Source organism: Paraphaeosphaeria sporulosa, assembly GCF_001642045.1.
Source record: "Paraphaeosphaeria sporulosa strain AP3s5-JAC2a unplaced genomic scaffold CC84scaffold_1, whole genome shotgun sequence".
In the NCBI taxonomy this organism is placed as follows: Eukaryota; Fungi; Ascomycota; class Dothideomycetes; order Pleosporales; family Didymosphaeriaceae; genus Paraphaeosphaeria; species Paraphaeosphaeria sporulosa.
Genome location: NW_017253360.1, coordinates 1,586,933 through 1,608,198, shown reverse-complemented (window position 1 = coordinate 1,608,198; position 21,266 = coordinate 1,586,933). Strand labels below are relative to the sequence as shown.

Here is a 21,266-nt window from a genome sequence, read left to right as displayed (position 1 = left end):
AAGCCGTTGAGAAGCGGCTCAAGCCAAACGACCCCACACAAACAAAGTGTAACATTTGTCGACGGGACTGCGAAGAGGCCTACTTTTCAACCCTCGAGTGTTGCGAAGGACATATTTGGCGGGGCGCGTGAAGGGTTTGTACGACAAACAACGTTGTGAGACAGCCACCGCATGCAGCATACCGCCTCGTTCTAGGAACGAGGTGGTACCAATAATAGACGAATGCAAAATTTTGCTTCAGAGTGCCGTAGAGATTGCTATCTATCTCGCAACGCAAGCAACGCTAGAATCGCCTCGATAATCCTTGCCTAGACATCGTAAGCAAGACGTCTATGATCAACCGGATCAGGTTAAGACCAGCTATGGCCCTTATCTACAACGCATCACATATACACATCAAGGTTCACTCCTCTGCGCTTATAGCTTCTCCTTCAAGCTAGACTTGAGTCTCCGCTCAACGGCATCTAAGTACTCGTTGGTCGTCACGTACGCGCTCCTCTCCTTCTTTCCGCACGCAAGTGCCAAATCCTTGGTCATGATGCTGTCAATATTGACAGCGTCCACGCATGCCTTCTCAAGCTGCTCCGCGAAGGTGACGAGCTCGGGTGTGCCATCGAGCTCACCGCGCTTGGAGAGACCCTGTGTCCATGCGTAGATAGAGGCGATGGGGTTGGTGGACGTCTCCTTGCCCTTCTGGTGTTCGCGGTAGTGGCGGGTGACGGTGCCGTGAGCAGCTTCAGCCTCGAAGGTCTTGCCATCGGGGGTGATGAGAACCGAGGTCATGAGACCTAGGGAACCGAAACCCTGGGCGACAATGTCGGACTGGACGTCTCCGTCGTAGTCTGGGATGGTCAGGATATGTCTTGCTGGATGCGGATTGCATTGACTTACTCTTCATGGCGATAATGTAACCGCCTTCGCTTTTGATCATCTGGGCGACCATGTCGTCAATGAGACGGTGCTCGTACCAGATGCCTTTAGCCTCGAAGTCCTTCTTGTACTGGGTATCATAGATCTCCTGGAACACATCCTTGAACTTGCCGTCGTACGCCTTCAAGATGGTGTTCTTGGTACTCATGTACAGCGGCAGCTTCTTGTCGAGCGCAAGCTTCATGGAGGCATGTGCGAAACCCGTGATTGACTCTGTGGTGTTGTACTGGGTCTGAGCGACACCTCCGCCCTCGGGGAAGTCGTAGACCTTGATCACCTCGGGCTTGCCGCCCTTGGGAGTGTATACCATCTCGAGGGTGCCCTCACCGGGGATAACGCGGTCCTTTGCGCGGTATTGGTCGCCGAAAGCATGACGGCCGATGATGATGGGCTGCTTCCAGCCGGGTACGAGACGGGGGATGGCGGGGATAACGATGGGTGCGCGGAAGACGGTTCCTCCTCTGCATGCGGTCAGTGGTGCGTTGCCTCCCATGTGCGAGCGGATGTCTTACAGGTGGTTTCGGATGGTGCCGTTGGGGGACAGCCACACTGTTGCTTTGTAAGTATAGTCCTTGCAAACGACGGTCGGTGCTGTACGTACTCTTCTTGAGCTTGAACTCTTCGACACGCTGCTCATCGGGCGTGATGGTTGCGCACTTGACACCAACCGAGTACTTCTTGATAGCCTCTGCGGCATCCAGCGTGACCTTGTCGTCGGTCTCATCGCGGTAGGGCAGGCCCAAGTCGTAGTACTTGAGGTCGATGTCCAGGTAGGGGTGGATGAAGCGGTCCTTGATCTCCTGCCAGATGATGCGCGTCATCTCGTCGCCGTCGAGCTCGACGATGGGGTTCTTGACCTTGATCTTCTTGATACCTGAGGACGCCATCCTGCGCTGCTGTGCAATATCGACGCTGCGGTTAGCGACAATGGGTGTGTATAAAGCAAGCCTGGGGTTCGGTGGGCTGGTTTGGAGGGCTGAGGCGGGTCTCCCAGCGTGCTGTGAGGCTAGAGTTCTAGTTGCGAAGCCGCGTGAAAGTCGCGGAACAGTTGCTGCAGCGCGGAAGGCTGGCGTGGAGGCTCTCATGGCTGCCATTTTCAAGCAGGCGCAGACGGATAGCCTCGGGAAGTCACCGAGGTCTGGGTTCGGCACTTTGTTCCAAGGTAAACGCTGAGAGCTCCCGGCCGCGCAAAGACTAGCAGCAAGGTCCGAGGAGAGTGCGCTGTGTGGGTATCGTCGCGGGGTAAAGAGACCCGTCGAAGCTTTAATGCGATGGCAGGTAGCAAGTCACCTCACCCAGTTGTACGGCGTTCGATGCGGAGGAGTTACCGGCTCGGTTAAATGGCACCCCACCCACAGTTAGGAGGAGAAGCGACAGGACAGGCAGGTCGCAGGAAGGATGAGCTTTGATGAAGCTTTATTGCGCCTTCGGGGCCTGTTGCGCGTCTCCGAACGAGCTGCAAATTCGTCACGGGACGGCTCATGACGGAGGAGGGACGTGGGGCCCGTTCGGTCGCGATATCGGCGAAGCTATAGCCGTCTCGACGACGTTCGCAATCACCAGATACAAAACAGAAGTTCAATTCGCAGGTTCGTCAGGGGACCCGAGGCGGGATCTAAGGCTTCTTAAGTCAGGCACAACACGCTGCCCTGCATGCTGTGTCGGAAACGCGTTCCCACTCGTCAGCGCATCCACCCGGCGGGCAGACGGAGACAGGGCGCCGCGGTGTAACCTCAAATCATCGTCACTGGTTCATCTGGCCACATGGTCTGTACGTGAATCGTCTAGTTTGTTTAGAGGGTCTATAGTTATTGCTTGTTCCAATGCGCATCCGGTTCTCCCCAATTCCAAGTATGCAGCAGCCGAGCATAGCCACGAGGCTGGCTAACAGCTACACACCCACAGGAGGCTCCCTGCACTTTGGCGGCGCACTACTCGGCTCCTTTGGCGGCTTTCTTCTTGGCCCTTCTACTCTTCGTGCTTTGACCAGCACTGGAATTACTCCGCCTGTCTGTAATTCGAATGTCCTATGCCCGATGGCTGCCAAGATGCTCCTAATGGCACCCGAGTGGCTTGTCAATGAGAGGAAGACTCCGTCGTCGTTCTCGAAGATATCGTCCAATAATCGGGACAGACGATACTGGCGGGCTGACCGAGGTTCACGGTAGTCCGCTTCCCAGAGAACATCAGGCTCGGAGAAGTTCGGTTCCAGCGTGATGTGCGGGAATGCCTTGAGGATATGAGAGGCTGTTTTTCGGCGGTCGCAAGTGTGAACTCCCAAGGCTTCTCTCGCAAGCTATCCAACAGTCAATGGTACTCCTTGATAACGGCTGGGTGGAACCAAACCTCCTTGATGTATGGCCGGTATTGCTTGTCGTGCGGAAGATCAAGTCCCTTGAAGCTCAGGTCGGCGGTCTCGATCGTCCTTGTCAGCGGGCTGATGTAGTACGTCTCCGGCGGTGGGATTCCCTTGGGAAGCAGCGCTTGCCATAGACCATTCACGTCTCTTGCCTGACCCTGACCAACTTCAGTGAGAAGGGCATCAGACCAAATAGCGCCGTCTGCACCATCAAGCATGGCCCAATAGCACTGGTGAGTCAGTATCAAGGATACGAATGGGGAAGACGAAGGCATCGTACATTCCAAGCCTTAGTCCCGTACTTGCTTTCCGCTACATTATGGAAACCCTGTCCATGTCTCCCTAAGAAAAGTACTTTGACGCTCTCTCCCTCTCCACTTTTCTTGTTCAAGTCCCTGACAAGATTTTCGAACCTGCGCCACTGTCCTTGCTCTTTCTCAGCATCAGTGTCGATTTCATACTTTCGCTCCAGAAGCCCGAACTCTTCTTTGATCTAGATTCAATCAGTTAACAGGTCTCTTGGAGGTCCTTTGACGTACAAAATCGAAATTAGAGTCGTCAGTTGAATCCTCACTTTGCGCGAAGTAGCCCTTCAACGTCTCGAACTCGTAATGAAAGCTCTTCGGCGATTCCGACGCGGAGGCGGACATTTTCTCTTGCGTCCGAAAAGATAGGAAAATGAATGTGAAGACGAGCAAGCAAGCTCTATGCATGTTTCGTTAATACTGTTGCCGTAGCTAGGAACATCGAGATGCGCCTACATAGGTGTAGTGATCTTGAAACTGAGGTAGGGATGCTCTGTGTTGCGATACCAAATCAGCATTACATTGTCATCAATTTAAGGTTCGGCTGCCGTGCAGATAAAGTTGTGAGAGAGAGAGGCAGTCGCGATGGTGAGAATTGACAGTTGGAAAGCAAGCCCCACCAAACGCGGGTGGCCAATCACAGACCGAAGAGCCCAACATGAGCTTTCCTACGGAAGTTGTCTTTTCATTTACAGTAGAATAGGCTGCACGTTTCGTCATGGGTCACTTCCTAGTAATGGTGTCAGACGATAGATTGTCACGGTAAGGAACATGCCAGGCAACGATACGGGCGAAATTCGAATAGACTGCATTAAAGCATGTCGTCTACACATACACTCTACTGAGCGACCTTGCACAATGTCCCTCCATCCCAAGAGGTGAGCAAATGACCCTAGGCACCGAACGCCGTCCCATGCATCCATCATCCATCGTCGCCTTTTTACAGGTTCGCCTGCTCCTGAGCCCTTTCCCTCTCCACCTCGTACATGAAGTCGAAGTAGCCCTTGTCGAAGTGGTGCACACGAACGTAACCATCTTCTCCACCGCTGCAGTATCCGGTGCCCTGCGGGTGGACTGCAACGTAGTTGAGCGGGCCGAAGTGACCCCTCACACGGCCGATCTCCTCCATGAAGATCTTGTGGTAGAAACGGGCTTCGAACTTTCCTTGACGGGCGCTGGTCGTCGTGACATCCATGGCGGCTTGGCCGCCGCCGAGGATAACATAGTCCTTCACAGGTGTAATGGCGGCGCTGTTGAGGGGGGTATCGGCTACGTAGGTCTTGAGCACTTCGAGGCTGTCGGCGGCGGAGATCTTTGCGGTCTTGTCCTTGGAAGCGGTGATGAAGTATGTGCGGTCTTGGGACCATTGGAGATCGGTGACTATCAAAGTTAGCAGTGCTCGAATGCACAATTCCGTGATAACATACTCAGCGCATCTGCCTCGTGGACCTGGGTGTTGTAGAGCAGCTCTCCGTTCTTGGCGTCGAATTGCGAGACGCTGCCGTCTTCGTGTCCAGCAATGATGTAGTGCGCAAGGTAGCTGAAGCCTGCAACTGTGGGCTTGCTGTCCTCGCAGACTATTCTCAAAACGTGCTCGTCCGACTGCTGTGCCTCGACGTCGGGATTGATCTCATAGACGTAGATCATACCAAGATGGCCAGATCGCTTTTCGGTAACACCAAGAAGCTGCTTGCCGTCTGCCGAGAACTCCACGCGCTTTATCGAGGTGGCAAAATCCCAGGTCTTCAACAGCTTGCCCGACTTGACCTCCCATAGCCGCATGGTGTTGTCGGCGCCGCCGGTCGCGAGGAGGGTGGAAGTGGGGTCGACATCGACTGTCCAGAGCGCACCCTGGTGGCCGTGGTAGGTTCCTAACCGCTCACCGTTGTGGGAATCTGCTTTCTGTAAGCAACTGCGTGTAGCGCGGTCGCAGCGGGGATCACTAACACCATGCGCACACGACGTGGTCCTTGGATACTGAGAAAATGATGTCGCCATCGGGGTTGTATTTGACCTGGGTGAGCGCGCGCTCGTGCCCGGAGAGCAGTATAGGTCTCATCTTGTAGGTGTGAAGTTCGGAATTTGATGAGGTTTGGTGCCGGGTGTGAAGTTGGGCTGGTTCGCGGTGGGGAGGAAATTCGTGATGGTGTTTCTTGATGGTGGGTTGGTTAACGCTACACGAATGCGGCCTAGCTCTTAATAGTCCCGCATCAATCCACCGGGGTACAACACCTTCGACTCATTTCCCACATTTCTCGTTCGTCGAAGCGCCTCATCTTGCTGCGGATCTGAGCGTGTGAGTCAGAGCCACACTGTGCCGCTCGATGGAGTCGGGCATAGTCATAGTCACACTCAGCTACCGTAATAGCAACACAATGAAATTTGCCTCTACATATCTAGAACTTTTGCTATCGAACCTTGGTGAAATTGCACTACTCACTATGTACCAAAAGGAATACATACTTCATTTAATTTCTCGCCGTACAGCTCTGCTGAAATTTTCTGGGTTCACTAAAGAGCTCTGAATACCTAAAAAAAACCCATCCGTTCATGTGCCTCTAGTAGCCGAAAGCCATTCAATGAGCTGATTCAAAAGCTGTTCCTTGCACCTTCAATTTCAAGTGTTCAGGTCCAACCTCTCCATATATCTTATGAAGGCCAAGGTTTCTTTTTTTTATAATAGAGAAGGAGACGGTAGTGGCATGATATCTATATCCTCTACCCCTTGAACAGCGCGACTTGAGTATTCCTACTATACTATACAAATGAGATCATGAAGACACGAAGAGCTTCGTGTGTAGCTTGCCTGCACCGAAAAGTCGGCAGGTCCCGCTTTCCGTTTGCTGGCCTGGCAGGCGCGCCTTCCCAGACAAACGCCGCTTCTTTCGACCTGAACACCACAATCCACTCTCTCACTCTCAACATCGCAACGCCAGGAGCTCGTTTCCATGGCAATTGATAACCCGGCAAGGCTTGTGGACGTCTCGGCGGCGCTTGCAGCGCTCGAGCCGCTCGGTGCTCATCAATATTGCATTGCCTTCGGTAGGGCCTCTGTGTATTGCCAGCAGTCTAGGGCAAACGTTGTTGACAAGATGAAATTGGCTGACAGACCGCAGGTCCTGGCTCCATGCAGTTCTGTGCCACTCCCAATGGCTACTCGACGTGAGTGTATCTAGTTTGAGAAACCACAGCTCCTACTCACTGATATGCATAATTGTGACAGCATTCACTTGCCGCGCAAAGTCTTCAGGGATTTGCTCGCGGGTCAGATCAAAAAGGTGCTCCATGCATCTTTTGGCAACAATGCCAACTCGTACTTCTTCACATACGAGATGCAAGATGGTACTATCGCCCATCGAGCTGGAAGCGGCATCCCAGCTGGTTCGAGGTGCTTCCCTGATCGCATCTCTTCTGCTTCGAAAGAACGCGCCTCGTCTTTACACGTTCAGCTTGGTGCGAACAGATCCTACGTTGCCTGGTCCGGTTCGCTCTGGGTTTGCCATGGAATTTCTGGAGGCTTACGAGCTGTCCGTCATCATTCGAGTTCCATCGACATCGACGATGCCAATGGCTCCGAAGGCGTGCTGCTGTCGGGCACTATTGACAACATGGCTTGGCACAACGATAGCAGTTGGTACTTCAAGAACGGAAACGCGTATGCGGAGCTTCGCACGGGTAGCGGCGCGGAAGTTTTAAGGGAAGCTTGGCATAACTTGATACCTGAGAACCTAGCTGTGAGTACACAATTTGACGGTGGCGCGGAGGAAGCTTACCTGCTCAGTACGTCGCAATCAATCCGCATTCACTCACGGGCGGAACCTTCGCGTTCTTTGAGAAGGCCCAAGACGGCTGCGAACCAAATTTCGTTCTCCGGTTCGAACCAGAGGACGTGGTGTCCCGATTACCCTCAAGATCGAATCCACCTTCAATTCATTCCCAGGTCATCAATGTCCCAAAGAACTCGGAGGGACTACAGGTGTTCCAGTGGGCAGCTAGCAAATACACCGGACGTTCGCACGCGAGAGATGCTTGGGAACTCGAATTGAAGAAGGGCGAGCAAGTCAGTATCCTGAAATACATGGGCAATGACTGGTTCCTTGTCTTGACTTCCAGAAGATGATACCACACGTCGACCCGCGAGAGGCATACGTGCGATCCACGGTCGACATTGAGAAGATGCTCAAGGCGGGCAACATTCGCACCTTCCCGGATCTAACTCGATACATGAATGCATGTACCAAAGACGCATGTAGCCCTCAAAAGGCAGACCCTCATCACCTTGGTATATGCTCCCACGATCTCTACAAACTCATGCAAGGATCTGGCGACTACTGTCTGGATACGCTGAAGATGGAGCGCAACAAGTGGCATCCAGACAGGTTCGCTCGCTATTGCCATTCAGATGACCGCGAAACTCTCAGGGAGAAAGCGCAGGCACTCTTCGTCTTGTTTGGTGTCCTGATGGAAAAGACTCCGGCGCCCGAGCCAGTTGCGTAGGGAGGCTGCTCAAACGTCGGAAACACTTTACATGGTTTCGGCCCAAGTACAATGGACTTATCTGACTGAACAAGGCGTGCATCAAGTACCGTTCGGATGTCATGTTTGAGATAGGGATTAGAGGCCGTCGGGATGGACGTCCCCGCGAATTCGGGGACTAGTTGGTATCGGAGGCACTAAACTGCATCTAGAAAATCATCGAATTGGCCACCACCCAGATGCACGGCCAGTGAAAAAACCCTTCAAAGGTCAATTGCATCCCTTGACGTGCTCAAACCTTGATAAGCTCAAAACTCGTGACCGTCCATCTCCTCACATTGCTTGTACGTAATCGAGACGCGCGGAAGCAGAGGAGGGAAAGCTACTCCAAGGCTTCGGTGCGGGTTGGCATGCCCGGCGTTGGCTTTTTTCCACCGTCGTCCGCGCGCGCCTGACTCATCTTAACCGACGTTAAGTGTCATGGTTTGATAAAATTGGTGGACTCTCGCACTGGATTTGATAGACGCATTTGGCAGCGTTTGGCCCGACGATGAGGCTGCGTCCGATACCGATCAGCGCGCAGGGCCGTTGGTTTCCGCAAGCTACCCCGCTGAGCACAACATTATTTCGCTCCCCGTACGTTCGGAGCTATGTCTACCCACCGCCCGCTTCACGGCGTCTCTTCTCCCACACCTCGCCCCTCATGACGGCCTCCAAGATCGATGGCAATGCCATTGCGCGCAGCATCCGCGAACGCCTTGGCGCAGAGGTCAAGCAGAAGCAGGCGACCAACCCGCGGTACCGCCCGTCGTTGAAGATCGTCCAGGGTAAGCTTCGCGCCGCAGGAAGCATCGGGATCAAATGCTAACGATTCGCAGTCGGAGACAGGTCGGACTCGAGTAGGTTTCCCGTCTATCGTGGTGTTGGATCAGCAATTGACGCAGGGCAGGTACCTATGTGCGCATGAAGCTCAAGGCCGCGGAAGAGGCAGGTGCGCCCCTCCTTGTGACTCGAACGACCACTAACAACAACGGCAGGCCAACATCGAAGCCGAGCTCGTCAAGTTCGGCGAGGACATCTCTGAAACCGAGCTGCTGTACACGCTCAACACGTACAACAACGACCCCAGCATCCACGGCATCCTCGTCCAGCTGCCCCTCCCCAAGCACATCTCCGAGCACACGATCACATCGGCTGTTGCCGACGAGAAGGATGTCGACGGCTTCGGCATTGCGAGCATTGGCGAGCTGGCCAAGCGTGGCGGCAAGCCCCTGTTCACGCCATGCACGCCCAAGGGTGTGATGGTGCTGCTGAAGGAGGCGGGCGTCGACCCCAAGGGCAAGAATGCAGTCGTCTTGGGCAGGAGCGATATCGTGGGCAGTCCCGTGAGCAACCTGCTGAAGAACGCCGACGCGACTGTTACCGTGTGCCACTCCAAGACCACCAACCTGCCTGAGATCGTCAAGCAGGCGGACATCGTCGTGGCCGCCATCGGCGTCGCACACTTCGTCAAGGGCGAGTGGCTGAAGCCCGGGGCCGTCGTCATTGACGTGGGCACCAACTTCATCCCAGACGACACGAAGAAGTCCGGCCAGAGGCTCGTCGGTGACGTCGACTACGACTCCGCGGTAGACGTCGCTTCCCAGATCACGCCCGTGCCTGGAGGTGTCGGACCCATGACCGTTGCTATGCTTCTCCAGAATGTGGTCGACTCCGCAGACGCCACCTTTGACAGGCAGAAGAAGCGAAAGATCAACCCGCTACCCTTGAAGCTCCAGGACCCAGTACCTTCAGACATTGAGGTATCAAGAAAGCAACACCCGAAGCCAATCACCTCCGTCGCAGCTGAAATCGGCATCTTGCCCAACGAGCTGGAGCCATATGGCTCGACCAAGGCGAAGGTGGATCTCTCTCTGCTGAAGCGCTTGGAGCACCGCAAGAACGGCAAGTACATACTGGTCGCTGGTATCACGCCCACTCCTCTCGGTGAGGGCAAATCGACCACCACGGTGGGTCTCGCACAAGCACTCGGAGCACACCTCGGCAGAATCTGCTTCGCCAACGTACGGCAACCTTCCATGGGGCCTACCTTTGGCATCAAGGGTGGTGCTGCAGGCGGTGGTTACAGCCAAGTTATCCCCATGGATGAGTTCAACCTTCATCTGACTGGCGATATCCACGCTATCACTGCCGCAAACAACCTCCTCGCTGCCGCCATCGAGACGCGCATCTTCCACGAGAACACTCAGAAGGATGGCCCACTATACAAGCGACTTGTACCGACCAAGAAAGGCAAGCGCGAGTTCCTTCCCATCATGTACCGACGGCTGAAGAAGCTCGGTATCACCAAGACCAACCCTGACGAGCTGACGGAGGAGGAGATCCGCCGTTTCGCCAGACTTGACATTGACCCTGAGACCATCACCTGGCGCCGCGTTTTGGACGTTAATGACAGGCATCTGCGAGGCATTACCATTGGCCAGGCCCCGACAGAGAAGGGTCAGACTCGCGAGACTGGCTTCGACATCTCCGTTGCCAGCGAGTGCATGGCAATCCTTGCGCTCAGCAACGACTTGTCTGACTTGAGGGAACGCCTCGGCCGCATGGTCGTCGCTAGCTCCCGCCAGGGCGACCCCGTCACCTGTGACGACATTGGTGCTGGTGGTGCTCTGGCTGCCCTGCTCAAGGATGCCATCAAGCCCAACTTGATGCAGACACTCGAGGGCACCCCCGTCTTCGTGCACGCTGGTCCCTTCGCCAACATCAGTATCGGGGCTTCGTCAGTGCTCGCTGACAAGCTTGCACTCAAGCTCGCGGGTACTGAGCCGGATGAGGATCACACCGAGAAGGCTGGCTTCGTGGTCACTGAGTCCGGGTTCGACTTCACCATGGGTGGTGAGCGTTTCTTCAACATCAAGTGCCGCTCTTCAGGCTTGCAGCCTGACACTGTCGTCATCGTTGCTACCGTCCGCGCCCTGAAGGTCCACGGTGGTGGTCCTCCCGTCTCCGCTGGCGCTCAGCTCCCTGAGGTCTACCGAACCGAAAATGTTGAAATCCTTCGCAAGGGATGTGTCAACCTGAAGAAGCATATCGAGAACGCCAAGTCATATGGCGTTCCTGTCGTGGTCTGCATCAACAAGTTTTCGACCGACACCCAGGCCGAAATTGATGTCATCAAGGAGGAGGCCCTCGCCGCTGGCGCTGAAGATGCCATCGCGGCCAATCACTGGGCCGAGGGTGGCAAGGGCGCGGTTGACCTCGCGAAGGGCATCATTGCGGCGAGCAATGCCAAGTCGGACTTTAAGTTCTTGTATAACCTGGAAGGAACAGTGCAGGAACGCATGGACGCAATCGCCCAGAAGATGTACGGCGCGGACAAGGTTGAGTTCTCAGAACTCGCCCAGAAGAAGGTGGACACCTACATCAAGCAGGGCCTTGGCAACCTGCCCATTTGCGTGGCGAAGACACAATACTCGCTCAGTCACGACCCTGAGCTCAAGGGTGCTCCGACAGGCTTCACGGTCCCCATCCGCGACGTCAGAATGGCTGCTGGTGCCGGCTACCTCTACGCGCTGGCCGCCGATATCCAGACTATTCCTGGACTGCCCACTGCGCCTGGATATCTCAACGTCGACGTCGACGTCGAGACAGGCGAGATTGGCGGTCTCTTCTAGATTCATACTTTAATAGCGGAATGGCGTTGGGAAAAGCGCGGTCTTTCAACATTCAGTAGAGCTTTTGGCGCTTCACGGCTAGACGCATCGATGCGGGACGGATTGGTATGATAGAGTTTTTCAACACTCGCCATGCATGCATGTCTGTGGTTCAGTGCCGAAATACGGTCTTTAACTGTGTAATACAACAATTACACGAGTTAAGCTCACCTCTCACTTTCTTGGTGATCTCATAGTATCGGGGACTAACAGGCTTAATTTGAAATTCAGTGGTCCCCGATCCTCGACTTGGAGGAGTCTCAAGAGGTCCAAGTTGCCTTGCGCAATCCTGTGCGCCGCCAAGTCGTAATACAGTGGCGTCGCCTCAGGTCACTCGGGTACCTTAGGACCAGGGGTACACTTTTAGTGTGGTAAGCACATGTCTTGGACCCAGGACGGCGGCACAGTTACACATGATCGTGACGTTCGCTACTTCGGAGTTACGTTCGTTTACCCAGCTGCGGTATACTACCTCCAACATCGCATGTGCACAGCAAGTTACGAAGTAGACATGGGATTTGCAATGAGTAATGTTCATCTATTACGACAAGGTATAACCGAACCTGTCGGAATCATTCGGCTTCATGCGCGCAAGAAGCACAACAGGACTCGCGTAGACAAAGAGGCACAGCATACCATACACCAATATCTGCACACTAGGATACGTTTTGCGAACATCTGCACGGAGACCTTCCCCCGGAACGGCAGCTCCTCCCTGCGTAAAATCCAACAGCACCCATGATCCTTACAAGCCCGTTTCAGCATGCTCACGCACAGAGGCGTAGGCGTAAACCACCCACGGACCGCCAGGCCTACCCGCAAGAATCGCGCAAGGCGATTGCCCCGGCGTCTAAACGATCCTGCAACCCAGGAACCTGTGATCGGCACTGGGGCGCAATAACACAAATGTGTACGTTCCGAGCACACGTGTGCGGAAGAGACCGAACGGCACGGCGCGAGGATGAATCGCGGTGTCGGGAGTTGACTATGCTGCAGTAAATTGTCTCTTGTTTATGCCACATTGTCACGTTCTCGACATGCTGCGAATGAAAACGATCGAGTAACATGATTCCAGGGAGCACCTCTGTACATGTACGAATGTTTCTGAGAATAAGAGAGCAAGCTGCTGGCAGCACACCTAGACCACACTATTCGCCCGAGGGTGACTATAGATATCAGCACGAGACTGTAGCCAGTCTGCCATGGATAGACTGCCTGTGGTGAGGAGCTAAGGGCACACGAAAATCCTGAGGAGGCGTGGTAACAACCTAGGAAGACGTGCCCATACCAAGATTAAGACACTCGACACTAGCTTCACTTCTCATAGAGAGAATCCAGCATGCTGTGAAACGCTCCATCGAGTCGAAAATGGGCCTAGAAGCTGCCTTCACAGCTCGTATCCTGACGTCTCGCATACATCTTCAAAACCCTTACCACGTTCGAAATGCTGACAGGAACAAAACGCTACCGTGAATCTATCTAGCACGGTCCTCTCACGCATTCTCACTCCGCCTCTGCAGAATTCGCTCGATCGCAGTGCCCACCCTCGATGTGCATCGTCTTCGGACGAGAACCGCGCCGCTGGCTGTCACTACAAACCCGCTCCAGATAGCATCCACGAGCAGTGCCTCCCGCACCAGTACTATTATTTGCGTGAATCGTGTTGAAACATACTGTGCCGCTGGACTGACATGTTCTCGAGTAGCCAGCCCTAGTCCTCACCCCAAGGCTTCGCGTAGCAGTGACGACATTGCTCACGAAGGCTAAGACACACTGTGGAGAACCGAAGTCGTCTAATTGCGGGAAGGAGATATGTATAAGTAGGTCTGTAACCGCCCATCCACAGACCGCCTCATAGCAGATCAACGAGGCACGTATTTTGCACTCGCATTGCATGTACAATCCAGGTTACAGATTCATGCTTCACACTTGCTACCTCTGGGTCCTCTCCTTCGTCATTGTTTTGTCAGCGGCTGCCACGGGAAGAAACTCACCCACGTACTTGAGCGCGTCGCTGCACCACCGCCACGAAGCATGCAGAGCGCTGAACAACTGTCCCCAAACACCTTCGCAGCGGGTGCTGGACCGGGTCCCCTGGAAGGGGAAGCCTACTACCAGGGCTTACAGAAGGATGTAGCTGCTTCTGGGGATAGGAGCGAGAGTAGTGCGTAGCCCCCGAAGGTGATTGCAGAGCCATCGGACTGACAGCGCGCAGACGTCCGGAACAGACACCACCACCGCCGCGGCGCTTCAGCCCGGAAGTTCGCGAACGCAGCAGAAACCAGCAGGAACGAGGATATACCGCGTTCGCAGCCCATGCAACGGCAACCCGCAGCCCTACACCACGCTTCATCCCTAAGCCTCACGCCCCTCCCCACCATTGAGACCATTCTGTCCTCCTCTCCCCCGACGCCAATCTACCATCAGTCCCCAGCCCCGACTCCGTCATCCCAACCCCAGCCCGCCTACAAAACCAAGATCCACATCCCCAAGCCCCCAACCCTCCGTCGCAGACACCAAGTAGACCCCGACACGCTGGAGGAACTGCTCCGCGCAGCGGACAGGCGGGCTCAGCGCAAGTCCAGCTCCGGCGCCAACTTCACCGGCAGCCGAGAAGTAGACGTGGCCGCAGACGCAGACGTCGAGATGCCGGACATGCGAAAGACGGACCGCATGCGACAGGACGCGGCAGACGCGGCAGACGCCTACCCTTCTCCGCCGCCCTCCCCTCTCCTCTCGCCGGCGGACGTGTGGTTCACACCGAAGGTGTCGTCGACGCCTGCGTTGCAGGGTGAGGCGATGGACTGGGACTGGGGTGACGGCGGGGAGATGGATGAGGATGTGGTGTACGGTGCTGCGGGATTGGCGTTGAGTCCGAGGGCGATGAAGGGAGCGGAGGGTAGGTGCTGTCGGTGTGGGGGATTGGAGTTGTATGATATCGCTGAGGAGAGTGAGGATGACGGAAGCGGGGAAGATGGATAGGAAGCATGGGCTCCGAAGTTTGGGTTTGCAGTGTAGTAGGGTATTGGTGGCTGGCGTTTCCTTGGGTGCATCGTTCCTCAGTCGTTCGTCGTAGTAGTGTTCTCATCGCCATGTTTTTCTGTACAGATTCCCTGGGATAAGCAACAGGTCACGGCTCCCGCACGAGCAGTAGTCTTGGATACCTAATCCGTCATGATGTCATTCGTGTTCAATGTCTATTCGTTTCATGAAATGAAGAAGGACGGGACGGGCGCGGCTGTGCAGCCAGCCCACCCCGAGAGTCCCGACGTCGGCCTGAAACGCACACAGCATTCCGTCCTCAAACGCCCGCTAATCAAATCCCGAGATGCCAGTCTGGTGTCCCAGCCATGCTTTTCCATCCGTATTCCCCTCGCTCCCTGCCAAGCCATCTATTTCTTCTTGTTTGGGAACTTGGGCTGCCCAATCTTGTCACCGCGCAGGATGACATTGAGCACGCGCTCCATGTTGCCGAGCAGCTTCTGGTCGGGGGTTGCAGTGCCGCGCTCGAAGTCGGCGATGATGGTGGGCGTGCTGTTGCACTTTGTGGCGAGGTCCTTCTGCGTCATGGTGGTGCCCTTGTCGTTCTTGGCCTCGGAGCGCGCCTTGGAGATAGCCTGCCCGACTACGATGCCGACCGTCTTGGGCTTGATGATGTCGTCGGAGCGGTCGACCTTGGTGAGGCGCTGGCCCTCGGAGCCGGAGCTGCCCTGCGCGTGGGTTAGTGCGTGCTGGTGATAATGATGGTGTCGTGTGCGGTGGGTCTATGACGTCGTCTGGGAATTTTGGAGAGGCGCCGGAAGGGGTGCTGGAGAGGAAATTTACGTACCGCGTTGGCCGTGGAGAACTTCTTCTCTGTGGCCACAACAGCACCGCTCCGCTGAGCTGCGTTGAGCGCGCTCTTGCCCTTGACCACCGTCTCGCGGGGTCCAGCGGCGCCGCCACGAGTGCGGGAGCCGATCTTGGTAACTGTGTCCCAATCTTCGCTCATTGTGTCGGTGTGAAACTGTTTGGTTGCTGTGGTTCGAGTGTGGCGGGGATCGAGTCTTGCGGGGGTGCTTGTGAGAGCTGAGGTGGTGGGGGTCGGGTTTTATGTGACGAGGCGGGGTGTTTGTGGCGTGCGTTTGCGTGGCAGTCGGGCGGTCTTTGTAAAGGCGGATGGATCGGAGTGGAGTACAGAGCGCCTAGGCTGCGAATGCTTATGTAGAGAGGAAGCGCTGCGAGGCGGGCTGTGACTCGAAGAGAAAGCGGCGAAATGGCGCTAAATCACCGTGAAGGCCGTGCACCTTCGAGAAGAATCCATCAGAGCAGCCCTTTGGCCGCCCTTCCAGAAGCTTTCAGCACTCAGGATGTCCGTTAGATCACCACGTTCATGAGTTGAAACTAATACTTTGGATTGATTCAATGTACCATGTTAGGTGAAAACGCTGTGTCCTCTATGCACCCCCAAACCCACAATATCACGGCTTGCGCCTGGTCCCATCCTGACTGTTTGACAGAGGTTTATCATCCAAGAGAGGCCTACATCAACTTTTAATATGCCATCCGAAGAAGTGGTACCAGCCGACTGCCCGTGTGCACTGTCCAATATCCGCCGCTAGTCGTGCCTCATAAATCGTGAAATCGCAATGGGCATGTCTAGGTCATCCCAAGGTCCGACAAGGCCTGCTCGAAAGTATCCCAGGTTGTCAGCGCACCAAGGGCTCGCTTCATGTGTGCGCTGATCAGCGTCATGCCGTAGATGTAACTGGCGTTGACCCAACCGAACCTGCCAGTTGTTAGATGCGAACGAAGCAGAGAGATGACCATGACTTACCCTTCGCGAGGAACGCCCTTGAAGTCGCTGCCCTGGTTGCCGTATTCTGCCTCGACCTTGTGAGGATCAATTGGACGTGTAACGTCGTACTTCTCGACGACCACGCCGTTGAAATCGACGAAAGCTTTGGTGACCATGTAGATCCAGCGGTATGCCAACCGCTGTGCCTCGTCATTATAACCGTAACGCTGTAACCCGACCCAGGCCAGGATCTGTTGTGGCGCCCATCCGAAAGGAAAGTCCCACTGTCGGTTGGGCCGATCGAGGCCAACCTTGCCGCGAGACTTCTCAGTCCCGGACACGAGCCCGCCAAAGACCTCAAACTTGGGCAATGCTCGTGTGACGAGTGCATTGGCTTGTTGAGGGCTGGCGAGACCAGCCCACATCGGCCAGAAGGTCGTTGCGCTTTCGTAGCCAGTTCGTTGCTCCAACACAGAGTGGTAGTCAAAGTACATTCCGGCCTCCTCGTCCCAGAGATACTTGTTGACACGCATGCGACGGTCTCTTGCACGGCGCTCCCAGGCTGCCGATGTTTCCACGTGGCCTTCCTGCATGCCCTCCCCGCAGAACTCCTTGGGAAGTGGTAGCTTGTCGCCGAAGATGTTACGGATCGTGCGACCGATATCCACCTCATATTTGTAGAGGAGAGCGTTGATGTCGACCGTGCAAAGGTCAGCCGCAACCTTTTCCAAACGATATGAAGTATCATGCCCAGACTCGCGCACTGCCCGATCGTGCAGAAAATAATTGTCCAGCTCCGGCTCATTCACCTTTTGGTAATTGTATGCTTCCACAAACTCCTTGAATGTCATGTTGTGTTTGTCCGCATACGGCTGTAAGACATGCTCGAAATGACTCGCCTCGGTCTCTGGGGGAACGCCAATACCTCCCGGACGGTAACGGGATAGACCAGTCTTTTTGTCTAACCGGGGCTCGGCCATCCACACCGTGTAGTACTCCTTGATGGCTGCCAATATGGCTTGGCGTAGAAATTCCTTCGCACCATCCTCGTGCTTGATTCGTTCGTAGACTCGGAGAGCCATATCTGTAAGGAAGGGTGGTTGAGATCGGCAAAGGTAGTAGGTGCGGTTGGCGTTGAGGATCTTGCCATAGTGCTTGATGCAGAAACAGAAATGTGTGACCATAGCCTTCACAAGCTCGGGTCGGTTGTTCTCCAGCAGGCCGAGTGACTCCATGTAGCTATCCCAGCCGTAAAGCTCGTTGAACCTGCCTCCAGGGACCACGAAGGGGAGTCCACGTAGATCCTTCTTCTTGGTCTCCGGGTTGATATATTCCTCCATCGCAATTGCAAGCAGACCCGGCTTCTCATTGAGATCTCGAACGTATTCGTCGTTCCAAGTCTCTGGAAGCTCCACAACGTCCAAGCGCATATCGGGATGTTCGTCGCGGATGCGTCGATAGTATTCCAGCTGCTCGGGAGCGCCGTGTGGGACGTAGATACGCGGACGCGGGTCGTCGGTCCAATCCTTAGGATCGCGGCCCACCTTCTCGATGTTCGAGCCATCGATGCGTCGTGTCAGTCCATCCCAGAACGAGTGCTCTATCAGACGGGTGAGGCGGTTTACAGGGTTCTCGTTGAGGCGGGCTTCGTCGAGTACGATGGTTTTGCGGCCATAGTCTTGAGCAAGAGTGAGTTCTTGCAGCAGGTTCGACAGCATATAGGTGCCCCGCACGTCGAATTTGTTGTGGGCGTTGGACGCGAGCGTTCCGAGGGAGAGCACCTGTTGGGTCAGCGAGGAATCGGTGCCTTTGAAGAAAAAGTTTACCTTGGGGCCCTTGTCATCTATGGTGATTTGGTAATTTCCGTCGCTGTCCTCCCGGGCGAGTAGTGTTTTCAGGGTGGGTTCGACCTGCACGAGAAAGCGACGCGGCTGCGCTGACACTTCATCTACGGACCTTCAGCGCCTGCAAGGGAATTGTAGCCTGGGTACGTACCGTGACTGATGCGCCGGCCTTTGAAGCTGTCGGTGACTGCTGCATTGCGACCCCCCGAGCCATGGGTATCTACAACCTACTTGCACTCAGCTGTGAACAGCAGTTATGGAGGGGCTGCACGATTACTCACCGCAGAGTATGTGCGTGCTCGAGCATGTTTGCGGTCGTGACTTTCGCCGTAGTAGACGCCGGGTGTCTGGAATGCATGAGCTTTGGAGACAAGACATGTTCACAAGCTACCAACCGCGTAGGGATCGAGGACAGTGGAAGAACGTCGGGGTCTCGAAGATTGCGAGGTCATGCTACGAGGGACGCGGCTCGAGTAAGTCGTGTGACTGTGTAGCAGGAGTGGCGGTATTGATGTATAGTGTGCAGGAGTCTGGTGATGATATCAGCAGCGGTTGGACGCGCAGACACGAACGTTTTGGCGGGGGTGGGGCGATGGGTTTGCAAAACGACGATAGAGATGACATACAACGGCAACAACGCAGGGCAACGGTCGAATCGCTTGGTAACAGTGAGGAAGGTGAAGGAGGAAATTCAGTGGTGCACCGAGACAGGGTCACGCGCGGCGGATTGCGGCGGTGGAGTGTGACAGGGCCGGCCGGAAAACCAGAGTGCAAGCGCCGCCAGTGAAGGGCGGTCAAGAGCGAGCTGTGGTCCGTTTTGCATGCATTTGCGATGAACGGCCGCTGCACGTCCTTCGTGAGAGTGGCTGCAGGTGCTGCCGCTCTCCGATGATCCTTGCGGGCGCCGATGCCGCTAGCCTCGGAGCATAAAATCAGTCTCTTCTGCTACGTCATGGGCCCTCAGTGCTGGAGCCTCTTCTTGGAGCCGCAATCCACCCAAGCCCAGGATGCGCTTGCCCTGAGTGGCCGGATGATGGCATCCCTGCCGGCGCCCTTTCCTCTGTTCGTCAGTCACGAAGTTCGCCCCCCGTCGGACATCCCACGCATCGATCACTGCTTCTTCAATGTGGTCGTGTGACCTGCTGCGCATTGTCATTCGCTATCGTACACTACATATGAAACCGCAATGGGTAATTAGTCCAGTCATTAAATAAACGCTGCGTGGAGAGAGAGAGGCTGGGCAACCGCGATGCCCGCATCGCTGTACGAAAGTCGCGTTGGTGGGGGTGGCACCAGTGCAATCACGAAGTCGCCTTCGTCACCCTCTGGGCGCTTGCACGGCTGGCGCAGCCTGGTGTGGTCTCCTCGTCGACTTCATCTTGTCCGTCGTATTCCGTCGTCTCATCTTCAGTCTCCTCCAGCTGCGTTTTGCTTGCTCTTTCTGCTCCCTCGCCGACTCCACAAAATGTTCTCTCGACACGGAGAGCGTGTCCGACGACGCCAAGAATGAACCCACGCTGACCACGTCGTCTGCCCGAGCGTCCTCACTCAGCTCCGATGCCAGCTCACTCGCGTCCAGCGTTTCAACATCTCTTGTTCTGGCATGCATTTCTTCGGGCCCTCTTCGATCTTGTCGCGCAATCAGTCGATCCATCGGTGTGGACAGCGATGCGACATTGCCCGAGTACAAACCCAACGCGTCCATCGACGCCTGCCGCCGAACTTCCATGTCGATGTCTTGCGGCGATAATCCGTCGAACGAGAACCCCAAGTGGTCGAGAGGTGTTCGATCATCGTTGGCTTCGTCGTCCGGCCGTGACATTTCCTCTCGGATTCGGTTGATGGGAAAGTACGGTTGCTGCGTGATCAACGTTAGTATCATCTCTGTAACAATGTTTGGAATACCGACCTTGGGGAAAGCAGCCGTGTGGATCCGAAGGTTGTGAGCAGACAACCTGCTTCGTCGCATGCTGGCCATTTCGGGATGGTGTTGCTCTCGTCTCGCCACGTCCATGAGGAAGTACAATCTCAACCCGCCGTTAGCTAGCATCGCGATATATGGCTTTTGCGTCATCCTACCTCTCAGCGATGGTTCGGTGTATTGATCGAGACAGATGCAAGTTTTCGAGTTATACAGCAGCTCTAGATGTGCGCGTAGATTGCTTACTGACAGCCTTCCGGGACTGGTCTTATATACAGTGACGCTCCATTACAACTATACACAGAGCTGGTCTCTTATATCCCTGTTTATTGATGTCCCCGTGGCGCACTCTGTGCGGAACACGAATGCGAGAAGATCGACCGCCAGTTTGCAATCCTTATGCGGAGGGCCCTTGCCACGCAGCGCCATAAGACGTGCATGATCGCGATAGGGAAGATGCACCTTGGCCCTGCGTGAGCGCACAGTGAAAGAGTGACAGCCCCGCATCTCATCTTAGAGATATGCCCAGGGCGCGCCACAAGGTCAGTGCACATCTGGGGCTGGCTGGCAAAAGCAAAACCCACGAATCCAACGCCAGTCACGACGGCGAGCTTGGTCTCCCCTACCAGGATCTGAAACGCACAGCTGTTCGACATGCTGCGTTGTCATCATCTTACTGCAGGACATTCACCCACGGATACTCTATCTGGTTGCACATTGAACAATTGTGCAGTCGACTTTGACACGCCACTGGTGAGGCAACTTCACTGAGGCTGTTCACTATGCAAACGTCATGGTCGGCGATCCTAGCCATCAATACATCCTTCGATCGACTTTCGGACCGCAATGGTTAAAAGCTAGCCAAGTATTTCCGTTTGTGGCTGGCCAGGCGCGAGACAAGGGTGCCGAAAATAACAAGGCTCGGCGATCAACTTGAGCAA

The 21,266-nt window shown here is 55.2% G+C and overlaps 9 protein-coding genes across 9 annotated transcripts; 3 read left to right on the top strand and 6 right to left on the bottom strand.

The window, feature by feature from the left end:
* Window positions 1–417: 417 nt before the first annotated feature.
* CC84DRAFT_1211369 (isocitrate dehydrogenase NADP-dependent) lies at window positions 418–1,817 on the bottom strand (the record flags this gene model as incomplete). The annotated part of the gene is made up of 4 exons (XM_018182372.1): window positions 418–842; window positions 892–1,391; window positions 1,443–1,479; window positions 1,532–1,817. The coding sequence occupies 4 exons, from the start codon at window positions 1,815–1,817 to the stop codon at window positions 418–420; spliced, it is 1,248 nt and encodes a 415-aa protein (XP_018042092.1).
* A 605-nt stretch (window positions 1,818–2,422) lies between these two features.
* CC84DRAFT_46602 (phosphoglycerate mutase-like protein) lies at window positions 2,423–4,213 on the bottom strand. Its single transcript, XM_018186389.1, has 5 exons — window positions 4,051–4,213; window positions 3,829–3,992; window positions 3,570–3,782; window positions 3,277–3,519; window positions 2,423–3,226 (listed from the first exon to the last, which is right to left on the bottom strand). The coding sequence occupies exons 2-5, from the start codon at window positions 3,937–3,939 to the stop codon at window positions 2,822–2,824; spliced, it is 972 nt and encodes a 323-aa protein (XP_018042091.1). The 5' UTR covers window positions 3,940–3,992; window positions 4,051–4,213; the 3' UTR covers window positions 2,423–2,821.
* Window positions 4,214–4,350: 137 nt separating this feature from the next.
* Window positions 4,351–5,681, bottom strand: CC84DRAFT_1159185 (eukaryotic translation initiation factor-like protein 3 subunit). Its single transcript, XM_018177164.1, has 3 exons — window positions 5,542–5,681; window positions 5,022–5,489; window positions 4,351–4,974 (listed from the first exon to the last, which is right to left on the bottom strand). The coding sequence occupies exons 1-3, from the start codon at window positions 5,651–5,653 to the stop codon at window positions 4,535–4,537; spliced, it is 1,020 nt and encodes a 339-aa protein (XP_018042090.1). The 5' UTR covers window positions 5,654–5,681; the 3' UTR covers window positions 4,351–4,534.
* A 650-nt stretch (window positions 5,682–6,331) lies between these two features.
* On the top strand, window positions 6,332–8,356 carry CC84DRAFT_46367 (uncharacterized protein). Its single transcript, XM_018186385.1, has 5 exons — window positions 6,332–6,636; window positions 6,711–6,756; window positions 6,818–7,328; window positions 7,376–7,654; window positions 7,711–8,356. Exons 1-5 carry the CDS (start codon window positions 6,543–6,545, stop codon window positions 8,089–8,091), a joined length of 1,311 nt encoding a protein of 436 aa, XP_018042089.1. The 5' UTR covers window positions 6,332–6,542; the 3' UTR covers window positions 8,092–8,356.
* Window positions 8,357–8,757: 401 nt separating this feature from the next.
* Window positions 8,758–11,744, top strand: CC84DRAFT_1133717 (FTHFS-domain-containing protein; the record flags this gene model as incomplete). Its single annotated transcript, XM_018175992.1, has 4 exons — window positions 8,758–8,897; window positions 8,949–8,969; window positions 9,020–9,057; window positions 9,108–11,744. The coding sequence occupies exons 1-4, from the start codon at window positions 8,774–8,776 to the stop codon at window positions 11,742–11,744; spliced, it is 2,820 nt and encodes a 939-aa protein (XP_018042088.1). The 5' UTR covers window positions 8,758–8,773.
* A 2,073-nt stretch (window positions 11,745–13,817) lies between these two features.
* Window positions 13,818–14,765, top strand: CC84DRAFT_1211364 (uncharacterized protein; the record flags this gene model as incomplete). The annotated part of the gene is made up of 2 exons (XM_018182371.1): window positions 13,818–13,947; window positions 13,999–14,765. The coding sequence occupies 2 exons, from the start codon at window positions 13,818–13,820 to the stop codon at window positions 14,763–14,765; spliced, it is 897 nt and encodes a 298-aa protein (XP_018042087.1).
* Window positions 14,766–15,175: 410 nt separating this feature from the next.
* Window positions 15,176–15,774, bottom strand: CC84DRAFT_1182597 (multi protein-bridging factor 1; the record flags this gene model as incomplete). Its single annotated transcript, XM_018180640.1, has 2 exons — window positions 15,176–15,493; window positions 15,613–15,774. The coding sequence occupies 2 exons, from the start codon at window positions 15,772–15,774 to the stop codon at window positions 15,176–15,178; spliced, it is 480 nt and encodes a 159-aa protein (XP_018042086.1).
* Window positions 15,775–16,166: 392 nt separating this feature from the next.
* CC84DRAFT_1159183 (neutral trehalase short isoform) lies at window positions 16,167–19,254 on the bottom strand. The gene is made up of 7 exons (XM_018177163.1): window positions 19,031–19,254; window positions 18,800–18,934; window positions 18,686–18,751; window positions 18,556–18,631; window positions 18,387–18,508; window positions 16,600–18,341; window positions 16,167–16,551 (listed from the first exon to the last, which is right to left on the bottom strand). The coding sequence occupies exons 2-7, from the start codon at window positions 18,854–18,856 to the stop codon at window positions 16,422–16,424; spliced, it is 2,193 nt and encodes a 730-aa protein (XP_018042085.1). The 5' UTR covers window positions 18,857–18,934; window positions 19,031–19,254; the 3' UTR covers window positions 16,167–16,421.
* Window positions 19,255–19,722: 468 nt separating this feature from the next.
* On the bottom strand, window positions 19,723–20,382 carry CC84DRAFT_1170578 (uncharacterized protein; the record flags this gene model as incomplete). Its single annotated transcript, XM_018179862.1, has 1 exon — window positions 19,723–20,382. One exon carries the CDS (start codon window positions 20,380–20,382, stop codon window positions 19,723–19,725), a length of 660 nt encoding a protein of 219 aa, XP_018042084.1.
* Between the last annotated feature and the right edge of the window lie 884 nt (window positions 20,383–21,266).